This window comes from Bombina bombina, chromosome 9 (assembly GCF_027579735.1).
Source record: "Bombina bombina isolate aBomBom1 chromosome 9, aBomBom1.pri, whole genome shotgun sequence".
In the NCBI taxonomy this organism is placed as follows: domain Eukaryota; kingdom Metazoa; phylum Chordata; class Amphibia; order Anura; family Bombinatoridae; genus Bombina; species Bombina bombina.
Window position 1 is genome coordinate 187,486,180 of NC_069507.1, and position 22,917 is coordinate 187,509,096.

Below are 22,917 nucleotides of genomic sequence, written 5' to 3' on the forward strand. Positions count from 1 at the left end.
AGTCTGGAATAAATCCAAGCCTTTTAGAAAATCAAAGCCAGCTCCTAAGTCCACATGAAGGTGCGGCCCTCATTCCAGCTCAGCTGGTAGGGGGCAGATTACGTTTTTTCAAAGGAATTTGGATCAATTCCGTTCACAATCTTTGGATTCAGAATATTGTTTCAGAAGGGTACAGAATTGGCTTCAAGATAAGGCCTCCTGCAAAGAGATTTTTTCTTTCCCGTGTCCCAGTAAATCCAGCGAAGGCTCAAGCATTTCTGAAATGTGTTTCAGATCTAGAGTTGGCTGGAGAACTTATGCCAGTTCCAGTTCTGGAACAGGGGATGGGGTTTTATTCAAATCTCTTCATTGTACCAAAGAAGGAGAATTCCTTCAGACCAGTTCTGGATCTAAAAATATTGAATCGTTATGTAAGGATACCAACATTCAAAATGGTAACTGTAAGGACTATCCTGCCTTTTGTTCAGCAAGGGCATTATATGTCTACAATAGATTTACAGGATGCATATCTGCATATTCCGATTCATCCAGATCACTATCAGTTTCTGAGATTCTCTTTCCTAGACAAGCATTACCAGTTTGTGGCTCTGCCATTTGGCCTAGCAACAGCTCCAAGAATTTTTACAAAGGTTCTCGGTGCCCTTCTGTCTGTAATCAGAGAACAGGGTATTGTGGTATTTCCTTATTTGGACGATATCTTGGTACTTGCTCAGTCTTCACATTTAGCAGAATCTCATACGAATCGACTTGTGTTGTTTCTTCAAGATCATGGTTGGAGGATCAATTTACTAAAAAGTTCATTGATTCCTCAGACAAGGGTAATCTTTTTGGGTTTCCAGATTCAGTGTCCATGACTCTATCTTTGACAGACAAGAGACGTCTAAAATTGATATCAGCTTGTCGAAACCTTCAGTCACAATCATTCCCTTCGGTAGCCTTATGCATGGAAATTCTAGGTCTTATGACTGCTGCATCGGACGCGATCCCCTTTGCTCGTTTTCACATGCGACCTCTTCAGCTCTGTATGCTGAACCAGTGGTGCAGGGATTACACAAAGATATCTCAATTAATATCTTTAAAACCGATTGTACGACACTCTCTGACGTGGTGGACAGATCACCATTGTTTAGTTCAGGGGGCTTCTTTTGTTCTTCCGACCTGGACTGTAATCTCAACAGATGCAAGTCTTACAGGTTGGGGAGCTGTGTGGGGGTCTCTGACGGCACAAGGGGTTTGGGAATCTCAGGAGGTGAGATTACCGATCAATATTTTGGAACTCCGTGCAATTTCAGAGCTCTTCAGTCTTGGCCTCTTCTAAAGAGAGAATCGTTCATTTGTTTTCAGACAGACAATGTCACATCTGTGGCATACATCAATCATCAAGGAGGGACTCACAGCCCTCAGGCTATGAAAGAAGTATCTCGAATTCTGGTTTGGGCGGAATCCAGCTCCTGTCTAATTTCTGCGGTTCATATCCCAGGTATAGACAATTGGGAGGCGGATTATCTCAGCCGCCAAACGTTGCATCCGGGCGAATGGTCTCTTCACCCAGAGGTATTTCTTCAGATTGTCCAAATGTGGGGACTTCCAGAAATAGATCTGATGGCCTCTCATCTAAACCAGAAACTTCCCAGGTATCTGTCCAGATCCAGGGATCCTCAAGCGGAAGCAGTGGATGCATTGTCACTTCCTTGGAAGTATCATCCTGCTTATATCTTTCCGCCTCTATTTCTTCTTCCAAGAGTGATCTCCAAGATTCTGAAGGAATGCTCGTTTGTTCTGCTGGTAGCTCCAGCATGGCCTCACAGGTTTTGGTATGCGGATCTTGTCCGGATGGCCTCTTGCCAACCGTGGACTCTTCCGTTAAGAACAGACCTTCTGTCGCAAGGTCCTTTTTTCCATCAGGATCTCAAATCCTTAAATTTAAAGGTATGGAGATTGAACGCTTGATTCTTAGTCAAAGAGGTTTCTCTGACTCTGTGATTAATACTATGTTACAGGCTCGTAAATCTGTATCTAGGGAGATATATTATAGAGTCTGGAAGACTTATATTTCTTGGTGTCTTTCTCATCATTTTTCCTGGCATTCTTTTAGAATTCCGAGAATTTTACAGTTTCTTCAGGATGGTTTGGATAAAGGTTTGTCTGCAAGTTCCTTGAAAGGACAAATCTCTGCTCTTTCTGTTCTTTTTCACAGAAAGATTGCTAATCTTCCTGATATTCATTGTTTTGTACAAGCTTTGGTTCGTATAAAACCTGTCATTAAGTCAATTTCTCCTCCTTGGAGTTTGAATTTGGTTCTGGGGGCTCTTCAAGCTCCTCCGTTTGAACCTATGCATTCATTGGACATTAAACTACTTTCTTGGAAAGTTTTGTTCCTTTTGGCCATCTCTTCTGCCAGAAGAGTTTCTGAATTATCTGCTCTTTCTTGTGAGTCTCCTTTTCTGATTTTTCACCAGGATAAGGCGGTGTTGCGAACTTCTTTTAAATTTTTACCTAAGGTTGTGAATTCCAACAACATTAGTAGAGAAATTGTGGTTCCTTCATTATGTCCTAAGCCTAAGAATTCTAAGGAGAAATCATTGCATTCTTTGGATGTAGTTAGAGCTTTGAAATATTATGTTGAAGCCACTAAGAATTTCCGAAAGACTTCTAGTCTATTTGTTATCTTTTCCGGTTCTAGGAAAGGTCAGAAGGCCTCTGCCATTTCTTTGGCATTTTGGTTGAAATCTTTAATTCATCATGCTTATGTCGAGTCGGGTAAAACTCCGCCTCAAAGGATTACAGCTCATTCTACTAGGTCAGTTTCTACTTCCTGGGCGTTTAGGAATGAAGCTTCGGTTGATCAGATTTGCAAAGCAGCAACTTGGTCTTCTTTGCATACTTTTACTAAATTCTACCATTTTGATGTGTTTTCTTCTTCTGAAGCTGTTTTTGGTAGAAAAGTACTTCAGGCAGCTGTTTCAGTTTGAATCTTCTGCTTATGTTTTCAGTTTTTTTCATTATAAAATTTAAACTTTTTATTTTGGGTGTGGATTATTTTTTCAGCGGAATTGGCTGTCTTTATTTTATCCCTCCCTCTCTAGTGACTCTTGCGTGGAAAGATCCACATCTTGGGTAGTCATTATCCCATACGTCACTAGCTCATGGACTCTTGCTAATTACATGAAAGAAAACATAATTTATGTAAGAACTTACCTGATAAATTCATTTCTTTCATATTAGCAAGAGTCCATGAAGCCCACCCTTTTTTGTGGTGGTTATGATTTTTTTGTATAAAGCACAATTATTCCAATTCCTTATTTTTTATGCTTTCGCACTTTTTTCTTATCACCCCACTTCTTGGCTATTCGTTAAACTGATTTGTGGGTGTGGTGAGGGGTGTATTTGTAGGCATTTTGAGGTTTGGGAAACTTTGCCCCTCCTGGTAGGAATGTATATCCCATACGTCACTAGCTCATGGACTCTTGCTAATATGAAAGAAATGAATTTATCAGGTAAGTTCTTACATAAATTATGATTGATTGAGATATATATATATATATATATATATATATATACATACATACATACATACATACATACATACATACATACATACATACATACATACATACACACACCATATACTTTTAATAAGCATTAATGCCATTTTGTTAGGTTTTGTTGTTCCAGGGTTATACCGACTGAAATTCCTCTGGAGTATTTTGTCATCTTTGCTGGGGATAGTAAGGGCCAGATAGGAATAACCATATAACGAGACTATAAAAGACTGTTGTACACACTTATCACAGACTGCAAATATTTAGTTTAAAATAGACATGTGCAGAGCCTGGGAGCCAGTGCGCTAACCGCTAAGCCTCTTCTTAGTGCGGTTGGGGCTCTGTAAAGAAGAGGAATGGGTTAGCGCGGCTCTCCAATGTGGAAAACGTAAGTATATTAACCATTTATTGGAAAAGAATGAATACTGACTGATTTCCTCAGTATTTGTTTGCTTTAAAGGACCAGTAAACACAGAAGATTTGCATAAACAACAAATGCATGATAAAAAGACAATGCAATAGCACTTAGTCTGAACTTCATATTAGTAGTAGATTATTTTTTTTTCTGACAAATTTTAAAGTTATGTCTGTTTCTATTCCCCCTTTATCATGTGACAGCCATCAGCCAATCACAAATGCATATACGTATATTCTGGGAATTCTCGCACATACTCAGTAGGAGCTGGTGATTTAAAAAGAATAAATATAAAAAGACTGTAAACATGTTGTTAATGGAAGTAAATTGGAAAGTTGTATAAAATTGCATTCTCTATCTAAATAATTAAAGTTTAATTTTGACTTGAGTGCCCCTTTAAATTTCGGGGTGCATTCATTTGGCTATGCAAATTCGTCACAAAATCGAATGCACATCTAGTTTGAAATGTTAGACAAAGCAGCTCCCCCCCCCCACAGTTCTTTTTAAACCACCAGCCCAGTTCTGTGTCCGTTTTTTTTTTTTTTTTTTTTTTTTTTTTCATTTTTGTGAAAGGCAAGTGTTAGCCAATCAGATGGTTAACACTAGCCTTTTCCCTAATTTGCATTAGAGGGGAAGACCTGGCTGTGACGAGTCACTGTTTACTAGGTGTGACGGATCTTAGCCTCTAATGCAAACGATAGATCTGTAAACATTCACCCAGTGACCGATAAAAAAAATATTGTCAGTGACATAAAAAACAAACAAAAACACATTGCTGACACACTGAAACAATTTTCAAAGCAAAGTTACTGTCCCTTTTAACGATATAGTTTTATAAAAATGAGATGTTATTGTTTTTGAGACACAAAACATGCATTTTGTAATTGGGGTTTTTGAATTTCTGCAGAACACCCACTCATCATTAAAGCTCAGCTGTGTAACAAGGTTACAGAGTTACATGCAGAGTGGCTGCTGTTTGTTGAAGGCGTTTGTTCCCTGTGAGCTACAGATCTCTGCAGTCACGTCTTTCCTACACTGCATGAGGTTACAATACATAGCACTAGATACAGAATTCCTCTCGGCATTCAGTATAACTGTGCTGTAATTCTGTCTGTGCCAATGTCATTTTGTTATTTTACCTACCTTTTTAAATGCTGGTTACTGTGCCCAACATTTATTAAAGGGATGTTAGAACACAAAACTGACATGCACTCCATTGTTAGCACATTACTGACCCTAGCTAACTATGGGGTCCATCACAGTCCTTTAGAAAAGCTTATTAAAGGGACATTATACACTAATTTTTTTTCTTTGCATAAATGTTTTGTAGATCTATTTATGAAGCCCATAAAGTTGTTTTTTTTGTTTTTGTTTTTAAAAGTATAGTTTTGCTTATTTTTAAATAACATTGCTCTGATTTTCAGACTCCTAACCAAGCCCCAAAGTTTTAGGAGAATACCGTCAGCTACCTTCTCCAGCTTGCTCCTGTTTGTGTAAAGGGTCTTTTCATATGCAAAAGAAGGGGGGGGGGGTGTCTTATTTCCCACTTGCAGTGGGCTTTCCAACTGCCTTTTCAACAGAGCTAAACTGACAGCTTCTAAGTAAGTTTTTAAACAGTTTTATACTGGATTTTTATATCCGTATCTGTGCATCTTATTCTTTATAGTAGTGTCTATTACATGCAGTTATATGAAAATGAGTGTATACTGTCTCTTTAAGGTATCTACAAAAGTCACCATAGATTTTATTTAAAGGGATTTTTTTTTTTGGTTCAGAATCCTGGGTAGCACTTGCTGATTGGTGGCTACATTTAGCCACCAATTAGCACGCGCTACCCTGGTGCTGAAACAAAAATGAGCAGACTCCTAAGCTTACATTCCTGCTTTTCAAATAAAGATACCAAGAAAACAAAGGAAAATTGATAATAGGAGTAAATTAGAAATAAACCGGTACTCCGGCATAGTGTAGCTGGCACAACTAGGAATTGTTGTAAACTGGAATTGAGAAGGCATACTGTAGCTGGCACACTCAGAAATTACTGTAAGCTGGTAACGAGAAGGCATACTGTAGCTGGCACACTCAGAAATTACTGTAAGCTGGTAACGAGATGGCATACTGTAGGTGGCACAACTAGGAATTACTGTAAGCTGGTAACGAGATGGCATACTGTAGGTGGCACAACTAGGAATTACTGTAAGCTGCTAAGGAGATGGCACACTGTAGACTGGTATTCAGAAGGCATACTGTAGCTGGCACACAGGAACTACTGTAAGCTGGTATTGAGATGGCACACTGTAGACCTATTTAAAAGGCACACTGTGACACAACTAGGAATTACTGTAAGCTGGTAAAATGGCACACTCTAGACTTATTCAGAAGGCATACTGTAGCTGGCACACAGGAACTACTGTAAGCTGGTATTCAGAAGGCACACTGTAGCTGGCACACAGGAACTACTGTAAGCTGGTATTCAGAAGGCACACTGTAGCTGGCACACAGGAACTACTGTAAGCTGGTATTCAGAAGGCACACTGTAGCTGGCACACAGGAACTACTGTAAGCTGGTATTCAGAAGGCATACTGTAGCTGGCACACAGGAACTACTGTAAGATGGTATTGAGATGGCACACTGTAGCTGGCACACAGGAATTACTGTAAGCTGGTATTCAGAAGGCACACTGTAGCTGGCACACAGGAATTACTGTAAGCTGGTATAGAGAAGGCACACTGTAGCTGGCACACAGGAATTACTGTAAGCTGGTATTCAGAAAGCACACTGTAGCTGGCACACAGGAACTACTGTAAGCTGGTATTCAGAAGGCACACTGTAGCTGGCATACAGGAACTACTGTAAGCTGGTATTGAGATGGCACACTGTAGCTGGCACATAGGAATTACTGTAAGCTGGTATTCAGAAGGCACACTGTAGCTGGCACACAGGAACTACTGTAAGCTGGTATTCAGAAGGCACACTGTAGCTGGCACACAGGAACTACTGTAAGCTGGTATCCAGAAGGCACACTGTAGCTGGCACACATGAACTACTGTAAGCTGGTATTCAGAAGGCACACTGTAGCTGGCACACAGGAACTACTGTAAGCTGGTATTCAGAAGGCACACTGTAGCTGGCACACAGGAATTAATGTAAACTGGTATTCAGAAGGCACACTGTAGCTGGCACACAGGAATTACTGTAAGCTGGTATTCAGAAGGCACACTGTAGCTGGCACACAGGAACTACTGTAAGCTGGTATTCAGAAGGCACACTGTAGCTGGCACACAGGAACTACTGTAAGCTGGTATTCAGAAGGCACACTGTAGCTGGCACACAGGAACTACTGTAAGATGGTATTCAGAAGGCACACTGTAGCTGGCACACAGGAACTACTGTAAGCTGGTATCCAGAAGGCACACTGTAGCTGGCACACAGACTACTGTAAGCTGGTATTCAGAAGGCACACTGTAGCTGGCACACAGGAACTACTGTAAGCTGGTATTGAGAAGGCACACTGTAGCTGGCACACAGGAACTACTGTAAGCTGGTATTCAGAAGGCACACTGTAGCTGGCACACAGGAACTACTGTAAGATGGTATTCAGAAGGCACATTGTAGCTGGCACACAGGAACTACTGTAAGATGGTATTCAGAAGGCACACTGTAGCTGGCACACAGGAATTACTGTAAGATGGTATCCAGAAGGCACACTGTAGCTGGCACACAGGAATTACTGTAAGCTGGTATTCAGAAGGCACACTGTAGCTGGCACACAGGAACTACTGTAAGCTGGTATTCAGAAGGCACACTGTAGCTGGCACACAGGAATTACTGTAAGCTGGTATTCAGAAGGCACATAGGAATTACTGTGGGCATAATGTAGCTGGCACACCTGTGGCACACTGATTTTTGGTTCAGCACCTGGGTAACGCTTGCTGATTTGTGGCTAAATGTAGCCACCAATCAGCAAGCGATACCCAGGGTGCTAAATCAAAATGGGCTGGCTCTTAGAGGGACACTGAACCCAAATTTTTTTCTTTAATGATTCAGATAGAGCGTGCAATTTTATGCAACTTTCTAATTTACTCCTATTATCAAATTTTCTTCATTCTCTTGATAATTTTATTTGAAATGCAAGAATGTAATTTTAGATGCCGGCCCATTTTCGGTGAACAACGTGGGTTGTTCTTGCTGATTGGTGGATAAATTCATCCACCAATGAATAAGTGCTTTCCATGGTCTGAACCAAATAAATAGCTTAAATGCCTTCTATTTAAAATAAAGATAGCAAGAGAATGAAGAAAAATTGATAATAGGAGTAAATTAGAAAGTTGCTTAAAATTGCATGCTCTTTATGAATCACGAAAGAAAAAATTTGGGTTCAGTGTCCCTTTAAGCTTTATGCGTTTTGAACTAAAGTTACCAAGAGAACAAAGAAAAATTTGATAATAGGAGTAAATTAGAAAATTGCTTAAAATTGCATGCTCTGTCTAAATCACGAAAGAAGAAAATTGGGTTTAATATCCCTTTTTAAGGGCTGCATTTACTTGTATGGCTGATAAACACTGCTGTCTCCTGTTCTCCCCCTTAGAGGGTTTTGTGAGTTGCGGTCACCCCAAAGACCACCGTTTCTCTTTTTCCTGGAGCTGCAAAACTATAGAAACTTCTGCAAGGACTACATAAACTAGTGCAGAGGGTCACATGTGGCCCTTGAGCTGCTTGTTTGTCCATGCCTGTTCTAAACAATGGATTTTATGACAATTGCTAAAATTGATTGATATAAAAATTGTAATAATACTTAGTTAATTCTCAGTATTAATAGAGCACCTATATTTCCCAACCATGTAATATGTATGATCAGAATTTTATTATCCCTTAAAAAAAAACACACAGAGGCTGCAGGTCGGAGGCGGGGCATACCCCCCACCCAATGACAATCATGCAGGACATTTTGGACTTACTTTTTTTTTTTTTTTTTACCCCTTGACTGAAAAGGAGAGCTTTTCTACAAAATAAACCACTCTTAAAAGGACAGGAAACCCACAATTTTTATTTTGGGATTCAGACAGATCATATAATTATAAACAACAATTTTGCCTTATTGGTGTCCTTTGTTAAAGGAGCAATAATGCACTACAAGGAGCTAGTATTGGGTGAGCCAATGGCAAGGGGATCATAAGAGCAGCCTCCAATCAGCAGCTAGCTCCCAGTAGTGCATTTCTGCATTTAAACCTACATAGGTATGCTTTTCATCAACGTATACCAAGAGAAGGGAGCAATTTAGATAATAGAAATAAATTGGAAAGTTGTTTAAAATTGTATGTTCTATCTGAATCAGGAACTGTGAGTTTCATGACCCTTCAACATATAATGGATTAAAATGAATAGGATTATTTTTGAAGGGAACACTGGTATTTTAACATATTTTCTCTATTCTATTCTGGATTGTTCAAATGATTATTTTTTTTGTTAGAAATGTGTGTCAGTATTTCTGATTTTCATACAAATCCCCAGGGAGATTGTATTTCATTTGTATCTACAAAGATTAACGTTGAGCTAAAATACTTTAAGTACAAAAGCTGAGCATTTTGCTGAAATCCTCATTTATGCCAGCGCTAGTCTGTGCTTCCCATCAAGGGCTGAGTGACTGAAAATGATTAGTGAATGATTTAACAAGTAAACATGTCTCTTTGTTTATTATTTTCTTTTATTAAACTGTCCTACATTTAAAGGGACATTAAAAACTAAAAAAATGCTGGATATAATAATATATATAGGCTGAGAATGTTTATTTTAAGTATGTTAACCCCTTGTTTGACCATTACGACCCGTTGTCGTTATGTGCATCTGCTGCTGTGCCGTCATCCTGAGTGTTCCCACCAGATCCTGGTGATCGCTTGTACTATCTCCTTTCCTAATTACCAGCTCTTTCAGAAAATGCTTATCTGAACTAATTAAGATGTAGGAACCAAAATAAATGGGAGAACTGGGTGAATGTAAAAATAGGCGATTATTTAGTGAAATTCTATGTAGAATATCTTTTTAAACAATAACAATTTTGAACCAAAAGTCGGATAATTCCTTTATTACCCAGTCCCCAGTTTTGCATGATCAACACTGTTATATTAAAGGGCCATAATACCCAAATGTTTAAACACTTGAAAGTGATGCAGCATAGCTGTAAAAAGCTGACTAGAAAATATCTCCTGAACATCTCTATGTAAAAAAGAAAGATATTTTACCTCAAAAGTTCCTCAGTAGCCACCTCCCATTGTAAAGGATTTCTAAGCAGCATTTTAGTGTGTCTGTCCTGGGACAGCTGAAAGGATGAGCATCGTGAACTCTCATATTATTTCACCAATCAGGTAAAGGAAGCTTACTATGAAATCTCATGAGAGTTAAGTCAAATCTCATGAGATCACAGTAAGAGTTCATGACCTCAGCACTGCTGATGCTGATTGGCTGCTGTTCATTTCTTCATTTTTTTTTTAAATTTTACCTGCAGCTGAGTATAACTTTTTACACAGAACTTACTCTGCTGAGCTGAGGAAATTGTGAGGTAAAATATCTTCCTTTTTAACATAGAGATGCTCAGGTTATATTTTCCTGTCAGCTTTTTACAGCTATACTGCATCAGTTTCAAGGGATTTAGCATATGAGTATTATGTCCCTTTAATACACTTTTTTTTTTTTTGCCTCTGTGATTACCTTACCTTATCTGACAGCCCCCTGATCACATGGATATTTATTCTCTATTGACTTGCATTTTAGCCAATTAGAGCAGTGTCATGCACAACTCCTGGAAAAGAACACAATGTTATCTATATGGCACACATGAATTAGCAGTCTCTTGTTGTGAAAAGCAAATAAAGCATGTGATAAGAGGCTGTCTATAGTGGCTTAGAAACAGGCAGAAATTTAGAGGTTTAAAGGTTATAAAGTATATTAATCTAACAATGTTGGTTGTGCAAAGCTGAGGAAATGGGTAGTAAAGGCGCTATTTTTCGTTTTAAACAGTAACAATTTTGGTGTTGTCTGTCCCTTAAAGTGAATGTAAATTTAGATGATAAAGTGCCCGGTTTTTAAAAATCCGATTTAAAAACAGGGTCACTTTAATTCATCAAAATTTACGTTTCACTCATGTTGTGAAAATACTTGCCCTTTTAGTCTTGACAGCCGCTCCCCCCCCCCAGTCGTCGCAAGCCTTTTTATACGTCCGAAATGACGGATCGTCATCCTCCAGTCACGACTCAGGAAATAATGACTCCAATGCTGCTTTTTACTATGTACCTCATAGAACAAACACATGTATTTATTTTTTCTAAAAAAAAACAAATGCTTAGGCTGCTTAACTCTTGGATGACAGGGTAAATTTGTCTACATCGGAACAGGCACCCTTTAGACCGTGATCGCATTCTGGAAGCGCCGTTGGCTTTAGGACAGCCAAACGGCTAGGACGTTCTATTCCGTCCTAACGACGCTAAAGCCCAGTGCGGTTAGGACGGAATAGAATGCCATAACTGCATTAAAAGGTTAAAAATTAGGTAAAACTTGTGAGGATACCTCATAGAACAAAAGTTAAAATGTATGTTTAAATGCAATGAGGGCCAAACAAATACAATTACCTCTAGCACAGGAGAGTGACAATGGCTCAGTAGTTAAAAAAAAAAAAAAAAAAAAAAAAAAAAGTTCATGTTGAATAATCAAAGCCTGGTCATTTATTTGCATTTGTTTGTTACGGACAGTTGTAAATGATCTTCTACACCTAACCATTTCACCTAATATATTCAATGACCAGTTTAACTGCCAAAGTATATTAAAATTGTTTACAAATGGCAAGTTTACCTTTATTTTGGCATTTTAAAAATAGTTGATTTTGTCTGTTGATGCCACTATTTTAGAACAGTATTGGTTATAGAAAAGCTATGTACACAAGAGGTGGCAGCCTAGCCATGAGGGCAGGGAGAGACAAGCCGATTTAAGTAGTTCCTGGAGCAGCTTTGAATACAATTAACTTTTATCAGCAGCTTGCCAGAGTACATTTTCTCTTTTAAGGAGCTACACAATGGTGTATACAAACATGTAGAATAAGCCAAAGATTTAAAGGGACACAAGTCAAAATAAAGTTTTAGGATTCAGAAAGAGCAGCAGTTTTAAGACACTTTCCAATTTACTTCCATTATCACATTTTTCTCAGTGTTTTTATATGCACACTTTCTGGGAAACTAGATCCTACTGAGCATGTGCACAAGCTCACAGGGTATACGTATACTAGTCTGTGATTGGCTGATGTCTGTCACATGATACAGGGGTCTGGAAAATGGGACAAAAATAACAGGGGGAAAGATCCACTGCTTATTTAAATTTCAGAGTAGGTTTTAAATCCTTTCCTTTTTATTATGCACTTGTTAATTATGCAATTGTACTGCATTGAGTGGTTCTTTTTAGTGTTTAATGTCTCTTTAAACCAGGCCCTAGCAAACTCAAGGAGCTCCAGCTACTAGAATCTAAGTTGTAGCTTTCAACATGGCAGCACCCATGACTAGAAGAAGGCAGGGATAGGCATGGGTTAAACACATAGTTAAATGCAAGCAATCGTGATAATGAAATGTTTTTGCACGTTATAGCATTCATTATTGCAACTTCATTTCCATTTAAATCGTATAATTGGGTTGGATGCAAATATATTCTCTCTCTTTTTTTTTTTTTTTTTTTTTTTTAAATAATTTTTATTAAGGGTTAAAGAAACAAAGTCATACAGGCACTTTTAATGAAGGGTTGTACAGCCATTACACTTCACAACAGTAAATCATAACCCAGATTAAAAAATTGCAGCTAATATATGGGTGTAAAATACAATAATACAGACAAATATCTAAATAGTACCTTCATTATATATCAAGACAGCAAACTCTAACCCACATTTTTTGTTTTGTGTGTCTCCTTGGAACTGATGAGACCACTTTTGGGCCTCCAACTTAGCTAGTAAAAGGGAAAGTAGGAGGATTGTAATCACATGAGGTCTCTTTTGGACCTTTATAAGCCCTTTTAACTATTGAAATAACAAATATGTATGAGTATAGCTTTATATAGTATAACCTAATTTTCTAATATGGCGTGGTAAGAATCACCCTTTAAACAATAGATTATGAGAAATAAATGATCCTCCCAAATGTTCTGTAGCGGCCGCACTAGTTGTATTGTCAACTTAATGAGGGGTTATGAAGGGGAGACAGAAACATAAACACCAACAAATAGGGCCACTCTTATACCCTTAGGATACATTTGAAGGTTGTTAGACCTTAAAAACAGGGATGATACAGCCTTCAACTAGGGTGAAATATGTATTCAACTTGTAGACAAAGGAGTTATTTGCAACCCATTAAAGTAATAGGGGATATTACCAACACAATAGCGATAATAAGACATACAACATAATATACCCTAGTCTGGCATTACAAAGTGGGAACTAACTGATAGAGATGTATTCAGGGAAGCATGGGACATATTATAAGTGAAAACTGGTTTGATTATTGGCAAACAGAACCCCTATTGTGTGCATTTGGCTGACAAGTCATCTGTCCTGCAGAAATGGAAAATGTAAAGTCAGTTAATATGCACCTCGACGAGAGAGTTAATTCTAGCTTGTAATGGGGAGGGCTTGAGCAGAGAAACACAACATAGGTGCATGAGGGCAAAGCACCCTAACACCGTAATACCCCCAAAAACTTTGAGTGCAAGATCGCAAAGCAGACTTATGGAACGTCATAGGGTTGTCTGAATGAAAGTCCGCCATGCAACTTAAATCAATAGAGGAGTTCAACCTACCCCGGTTTTATACAGTGGGGTTAACTGTAATCGTCCTCTGCAGACTCCGTAGCCCTCATTGAAAAGCTTCCATAATGGATGCCATGTCCCCCCTGGAATATACCAGTAAGCCTCAGATGGATCCTCAGTAGGGGTGTAGTAGGGCCGGACAAGGGGACTTGCAGATCTCGGACCGCATGTTTCAGGATCAGGCATCATAGTTGCGGTGATCAGCATAGGTCTCCGTGAGACTGTGTCGCTCCCAAGCTGCTGTTCCATCATCGGCACTGCTTCTCTTGCATGGCTCTCCTTCCTATGTACGCCGCCGTTCGGTGATGCGGCTCTCCTCTCCACTTCGGTCGGGTGCTCCCCCAACTCTCCGGGCAGCACATCCGGAATGGCCAAGACTCCTTTTAGGTAAGGTTCGCCGATTAGCGATGCGGCTCTCCTCTCCACTCGGGTCGGGTTCCCCCCCAACTCTCCAGGCGGCACACCCAGAGTGGCTACAGCTCCTTTTGGGTAAGTTTCGCTGATCAGTGGAGTTGGTGGGATCTTACTAGGTATGTTTGCGGGAGGTGCTTGGATCAGCTTTGAGAAAGGTGTAATCTTTATCTCCCGCGGAGGGTGCTTCCTTCCTTTTGCCTTGTCACATGTATCTTCCAGAGAGATATATTCCTCTTCAAGTGCCGTGCAAACCCTGACGCGGTGGGCGTCCAGCAGGGCTTTGATCTCCCTCATAATCAACGCAGTGTTCAGCGCCATATTGAAAAAATAAAATAAAATAATAATGCGCAAGTTTAAAGCCAGTAAAGTATGTCTCTTGTCAATGAAGGTAGTAGTATTTCACCATTGTTTGCGTGCTGGTTTGATAGTGGTGATGGTAAGTACTTATGCAATAAACAGCCGCCAACAGGGGGCTGCGCGACAGTGAATTCCCATGTGGGAGTCACTGGGGGGTTTTGAAAATTCCTCAGCCTTGAAATAGCTCCGGTAACAGTAGGTGCTGCACGATCCTAAGAAGGGAGGCATCAAATGAAAGTCTTGCTTCCAACAATTTAAAGCCCAAATACTGGCTATATCTTTCAATATTCTGTAGTTTCAGCAGGAAGGTGTGAGCAGCAAACAGTTTTGCGTCCAGAGATGGCCGCCGCCCGGAAGTTCCCCCAAATATATTCTCTCTTATTCATGTTTAAAGGGATATTAAACACTAAATAAATACTATCTAGATTGATGCAGTCAAAGAAAATATTAGTCTGAGAATAACATGTAGATGTATTTTTAAAATTTTCATTCGCTGTTTAAATATTGACAAAATAAGTGTAAAGTTTTAGTGCCTATAAAACAATGGGAGCTGCCATGTTGTAACTTAGGTTACCTTCTCTGCTGTGGCCAATTAGAGACAGTTATAAATAGGTCACTAGAGTGTGCAACCAATGGCTGTGTAGAATGTCTTAAGCTCAGAATGTAATTACATACCTCCCAACATTTCAAAATTCAAAAGAGGGACCCCCCCCCCCCCGCGGCAAAAAATTGAAATGTGGTGGGCGGGGCTTAAAAATCATAAGATTAAAGTAATATAAATAAAATTCTAAATAAAGTCATATATTTTAATACACTTAGGCAGCAAATCAAACACAAGCTCAAACCACTGGTATAGCTATGTGAGCTATGTATTTAATTATCCTTTGCAAAGACATTGCTAAATATTTTTATCTTAATTGGACATTTAATAATAAATTCTTTAAAACTGCTCTCTGCATTCCCATTAATATTCTAGATTCTGGCCTTTAAAGTCAGCAAAAATGCACAGTAGCACACTACATAGCATACACTTACACATGCAGATACACACGCACTGCATAGCATACACTTGTTGAATGCTTACATATTTTAGAATACAAAGTTTAATTACGTGCAGTAAATAAGGTAGTATTTGTGTTTTTATTTTATTAAAATCAGTGGGGGCTTTTTGGTTACTGATGTTTTAAGGGTTCTATAATGTCCCAGCAACTAAAAGCATTCCTTAAAGAAACACTTTTCCTGATTTGGGCCAAATTGGATCATAGTACTTGGAGTTTCAGGGAGATTGCACTCCATTTGCTGGCAGCAGGGAGGCGCTATTACAATCAGGGAGACTCCCTGAACTTCAGGGAGAGTTGGGATGTCTGTTAATCTGTATTTGTGCGTTTACATAATCTAATAGTTGATAACATAAAAAAAGAGAGTTTGAAACGGTCCTTTAATAACTCTCAATGTTTGATTAATGTATTTGTTTTATTTTGCTAATTTATTTTGCTTTTTGGTTATACTAATGCACAGTAAAAAGTAATGCTGCATATGGATATAATTTAGCAATAGCTGTTTTCTGCATTTTGAGTATGTAGATTTTAATTTATGATTTTTTTTATCTATTCTCTAGGTATATGCAGCTTAATTTACTGAGTTCCAAGTTATATTGCAGATACACAGATGATAATCCAGTTGTCTTAAAAAATGTAATTGAGAATTTGTAGAACATATCCTTAAAGGGATATACTACTCATATGCTAAATCAATTAAAGTGATGCAGCATAACTGTAAAAGGCTGACAGGAAAATATCACCTCATCAACTCTATGTAAAAAAAGGAAGATATTTTACCTCACAATTTCCTCAGCTCAGCAGAGAAAGTGCTGTTTAAAAAGTTATACTTCAGCTGCTGTCCAGCTGCAGGTGAAAAAGAAAAAAAAAAAAAAGTGAAGAAATAAACTGCAGCCAATCAGCATCATCATTGCTGAAGTCATGAACTCTTTTTTTTCTTTTCTCAGGTCTCAGCAGCTTTGAATAAAATACCAGTGGACTATGGCCTCCTGTTAGTTGAGTCTCCACACAAGGAGAAAAGATATCTATTTGTCTTAATTAGTGTATGCATATTTGTAATATCACACTTAAAGGGACATGAAACACAATTTTTTTTTTCTTTCATGATTCAGGTAGAGAATACAATTTTAAACAACATTCTAATTTGCTTCATTCTTTAGATATACTTTGTTGAAGAAATAGCAATGCACATGGGTAAGCCAATCACACAAGGAATCTGTGCAACCATCAATCACCAGCTACTGAGCCTATTTAGATATGCTTTTCAACAAAGGACATCAAGAGAATGAAGCAAATCTGATAATAGATGTAAATTGGAAAGTTGTTTAAAATTGCATGCTCTTTCTAAATCATCAAAGAAAAGCTGTGGGTTTCCTGTCCATTTAAGTTAAATGATAACCACAGACCATTATAAATAGTCAGGGGCTGGATGATAACATAAAAGTATTCCAGAAGTTATTTGCTAGAGACTTACCATGAATCTCAGGGCTATGTCATACCTCCCAACATTTCAAAATTCAAAAGAGGGACCCCCCCCTGCGGCAAAAAATTGAAATTACATACACTTATACATGCAGATACACGCACACACTACATAGCATACACTTATACATGCAGATACACACACACACACACACTACATAGCATACACTTATACATGCAGATACACACACACACACACTACATAGCATACACTTATACATGCAGATACACACACACACACACTACATAGCATACACTTATACATGCAGATACACACACACACACACTACATAGCATACACTTATACATGCAGATACACACACACACACTACATAGCATACACTTATACATGCAGATACACACACACACACTACATAGCATACACTTATACATGCAGATACACACACACACACACTACATAGCATACACTTATACATGCAGATACACACACACACACACACACTACATAGCATACACTTATACATGCACACACACACACACACTACATAGCATACACTTATACATGCAGATACACACACACACACACTACATAGCATACACTTATACATGCAGATACACACACGCTACATAGCATACACTTATACATGCAGGTACACACACGCTGCATAGCATACACTTATACATGCAGGTACACACACACTACATAGCATACACTTATACATGCAGATGCACACACAGACATTACATAGCATACACTTATACAGACAGCATACACTTATACATGCAGATACACAGACACTACATAGTATACACTTATACATGCAGACACACACACACTACATAGCATACACTTATACATGCAGATACACAGACACACACACACTACATAGCATACACTTATACATGCAGATACACACACACACACTACATAGCATACACTTATACATGCAGATACACACACACACACTACATAGCATACACTTATACATGCAGATACACACACACACACACTACATAGCATACACTTATACATGCAGATACACACACACACACACACTACATAGCATACACTTATACATGCGCACACACACACACACACTACATAGCATACACTTATACATGCAGATACACACACACACACACTACATAGCATACACTTATACATGCAGATACACACACGCTACATAGCATACACTTATACATGCAGGTACACACACGCTGCATAGCATACACTTATACATGCAGGTACACACACACTACATAGCATACACTTATACATGCAGATGCACACACAGACATTACATAGCATACACTTATACAGACAGCATACACTTATACATGCAGATACACAGACACTACATAGTATACACTTATACATGCAGACACACACACACACTACATAGCATACACTTATACATGCAGATACACAGACACTACATAGTATACACTTATACATGCAGACACACACACACTACATAGTATACACTTATACATGCAGACACACACACACTACATAGCATACACTTATACATGCAGATACACACACACACACACACACACACTACATAGCATACACTTATACATGCAGATACACACACACACACACACACATTACATAGCATACACTTATACATGCAGCATACACTTATACATGCAGATACACAGACACTACATAGTATACACTTATACATGCAGACACACACACACTACATAGCATACACTTATACATGCAGATACACAGACACTACATAGTATACACTTATACATGCAGACACACACACACTACATAGCATACACTTATACATGCAGATACACACTTATACATACAGATACACACACACAGTTATGGATACAAATAGACACACACACTACATCACATATGGGGATCTGTAATTCATTGTATGGGGTCCTGGGTTGGCAAGCACATTAGCTGGTAGTCTGCGGCTGCCACTGTTCGTTACCCTGGTATTAGCACTGCTCATTGTATAAAACTGAAGGCATGCTATTATCCCCAGGGGTTAGACATCATCACTACCAGAGGTAGGTTAGAGAGGTCACCATTACCCGTGGTCAGTGTATATAGCCTTCTTACTCCTGCTTAACCCACACACCATTCCTTTTCCACAGGGAAACTAACAGGTATTTAACCCTGTCAGAGCAAAGTCAGCTGCTTCTGAGTATGAGACCAACAGAATTTAAAAAAAAAAAAAATATTTTTTTTTTTATTTTTTTTTTAAATGCCTGGGGCAAATCGGGACAGATGGCTAGCAACTCGGGACAGGGGGACAGACCCCTAAAACCGGGACTGTCCCGCGAAAATCGGGACAGTTGGGGGGTATGTAATTACAGGAAAATGGGGAAAAAACAAATAATGAAAGTATATTGCAGACTTTAATACAATCTTAACTGGGACACTGGTTCATTTCAGTAGCCTTTGCTCCAGAGTCTTTGCAATAGTTGCTCAACTTAGACCGGCCATTGACAAATGAATAAAAGAATATTAACTGTCAGGTTGCAACAGATGGCTGGGCCAGGAATATGTTCCATGCTTAAGAAACACAGACATGAGCTCAGGCAGGCTTCAGACTTTCTCTTGTGAAACCCTGGGAGGTAAAATGCATTGCTAAGGTGACAGATTTTATTCTCAGGGGACACAAGCACTGATGTCAACTCTAAACAACCCTGCCAGCTGATTTACACAAGTCTCCATGGGACTTCAACCTCAAAAATGTTCTTCCATGCATATCAAAGCGCAGCAATTAATAACATTAAAAAATAAAATTATGGCTGTACAGGAATGCTTATAGGCACTTTTTTTAAAGGTTCTCTGAAAAGTGTTTTTGAGATAAATTCAGTAATGTTTCAGTTGGGAACTGAGTGAGTGATTTTTTTTTAATTTTTTTAAATATGAGATTTCCATTTTTTGATTCAGTTTTCATGTCACTTAAATTCATTCTTTATTTAATGTTGTTCTTGTGTCTTTTTGCGCTTAGATTCCTCAGTGGTGTGCGGAGTATTGCCTCACGGAACAACATCAGCATGGCGCTGTTGTCTGCACCCAGGTGCACAAGCAGACGGTGATGTGGTTGGCCATGAGAGTCGCAGATGAAATGGATGTCAATATCGGACATGAAGTTGGTTATGTTGTCCCTTTTGAGAACTGCTGTACAAATGAAACGATCCTAAGGTTTGTGTACATTTTTAGGTTGAATCCCTCTGATCCTGTACAGCTGTCAGTCCGTGCTAAGAGCAAAAGGCTGAACGGAAAGCAGCTGGGCACCATTTAGATAACTGCTGAACCATAGCATCAGAGAATGTCTGACAAACTCACTGGGAAAATGTTATCATGCAGCTAAAGGAGGATAAAGAGTCTGGGTGAATACCCTCCTGCTTGTCTGTGTAATTAATTATCTATCTATCTATCTCTATCTATCTATAAGAATAAGGTCTATTTATAGTTTATCATATCCCAGGCTTTATAACATAGTATTTCTCTCTACCACTTGGAACGCTATAAAGAAGTATGTGTGCTTATTACTCCTAAACCTACTACATTTCAGCCCTTCTTGTGTTACTAATTTATTATGTTTCTGTATTAAAGGGACGGTATACACAAATTTTCATTTAACTGCATGTAATAGACACTACTATAAAGAATAATATGCACAGATACTGATATAAAAAACAGTAAAAAAAAAAAACCTTTTTAAAAACTTACTTAGAAGCTCCCAGTTTAGCACTGTTAATGAGTTTAAGCAAGGGCACCCACTAAAATGGGCTGAGAGCAGGTCTCCCCTGCCCCATCCTCTGCATATGAAAATACTCATTATACAAACAGAAGCAGTCTGTGTACATCAGTATACATCTAAAACTTTGGGGCTTGGTTACGAGTCTGAAAAGAAGCGCAATTTTATTTAAAAATAAGCAAAACTATACATTTTTACTAACACACTCCCAGATGGGCTATATAAATGGATAATTTAAAAAACATTTATGCTAAGAAAAATCTAGTGTACAATGTCCCTTTTTAAATATGCTGAAGAAACCTATATCTCATTCATACTTATTAAACGCCCCCACTTGACTGAAAATTATTCTAAAAATATTACTTTAAAGGGCAGTTTACTCAAAAATGTTCTCCCCGTTAATTTGTTCCCAATGATCCACTTTACCTGCTGTAGTGTATTAAACTGTTTACAAGTAGCTCCTTTACCCTTATATTGGCATTGGCATAGTTGATTTAGCCTATGGTATCCCCACCTATTCTGAAAGTTTGTGGCCACAGGTCCAAGCTATAGCTAAGCTTTGTAAACACAGCCAGCAGAAGAAATTACACTCCCAGTGGGATATAGCACAGATAAGATAATAAAATGATGATATAAGATAAAGAAGCACGTATATTTACACAATGTGATACAGTAATGAGATCTGATTATACCTACAAGCTCAACCCATTTTATTAGGTTGTGGCTTCAAAACACAAAATCAGAGCTTTAATATACACAAAAAAAACCTAAAAACTAATTTTCATACATGTTTTACTCTGCATTTAATAAAAAAAAGCAATTGTTAACACATTAAGGGAAAAACTATTTTACAGTATACTGTCCCTTTAAATTGTCAGATAAAACAACAAAAAATGCAGCAATCTTGAGTCCAAGAATTGAGCTATTTCCACCTTTTATTACGTTTGCTAGACCCAATTTCTACACAACTCATTCTTTCTTTGTCTCTAAATTCATATCTCAACTCTTCAAACATAGAAACCTACATTTTGATGGCAGATCGGAACCATAAGCCCAACAAGTCTGCCCATATTTCCTATAAAATATAAGCTTAAAGGGACAGTCAACACCATAATTTTTGTTGTTTAAAAATATAGATAATTACCTATTCGCCAGTTTTGCATAAACAACACCGTAATAATAATACACGTTTTACCTCTGTGATGACCTTGTATCTAAGCCTCTCCAAACTGCCCCCTTTTCTCCAACATTGGTGTGTCCGGTCCACGGCGTCATCCATTACTTGTGGGATATTCTCCTCCCCTACAGGGAAAGGCAAGGAGAGCACACAGCAAGAGCTGTCCATATAGCTCCCCCTCTGGCTCCGCCCCCCAGTCATTCTCCTTGCCGCTCTGAACAAGTAGCATCTCCACGGGGATGGTGAGGAGTTTGTGGTGTTAGTTGTAGTTTTTTATTTCTTCTATCAAGAGTTTGTTATTTTAAAATAGTGCTGGTATGTACTATTTACTCTGAAACAGAAAGAGATGAAGAGTTCTGTTTAAAAGAGGAGTATGATTTTAGCAGCAGTAACTAAAATAGATTGCTGTTCCCACACAGGACTGTTGAGATGAGAGAACTTCAGTTGGGGGGAACAGTTTGCAGACTTTTCTTCTTAAGGTATGACTAGCCATTTTCTAACAAGACTGTGTAATGCTGGAAGGCTGTCATTTTTCCCTCATGGGGATCGGTAAGCCATTTTCTTAGACTTAGAAAGAATAAAGGGCTTATTATGGGCTATTAACTGGTGGACACTCTTAAGGGCTAAATCGATTGTTTATTTAAGTTTTTATTTAAAGTTTGAAGTGGATTTCACACTTTTATTATTTGGGGAACGTTTTTTATCGCCAGGCACTAGTTAAGACACCTTCCCAGTCAGGAAGAGCCTTTCACTGTATTGGGCAGAGCCTCATTTTCGCGCCATTATTGCGCAGTTTCTTTTAAGTACAGTGCATGCAGATGCATGTGAGAGGGTCTGGTGTCCACTGAAAACGTTCCTAGAAGGTTTGAAATACCCCCCTGGGATAGTTGAAGTCACAACAAAGGCTGTGGCTGGGACTGTAGTGGGGTTAAA

General features: G+C 38.6%; 1 protein-coding gene across 2 annotated transcripts in view; it reads left to right on the plus strand.

Annotated features, from left to right (window-relative positions):
- Nucleotides 1–22,917, plus strand: part of DHX32 (DEAH-box helicase 32 (putative)) — a 195,249-nt gene that overhangs the window by 31,344 nt on the left and 140,988 nt on the right. For both annotated transcript variants that reach the window (XM_053692517.1, XM_053692516.1), the window contains one exon: nt 20,055–20,248. In XM_053692517.1, the coding sequence (XP_053548492.1) occupies nt 20,055–20,248 (194 nt within the window). The remainder of the gene's footprint in view (nt 1–20,054; nt 20,249–22,917) is intronic.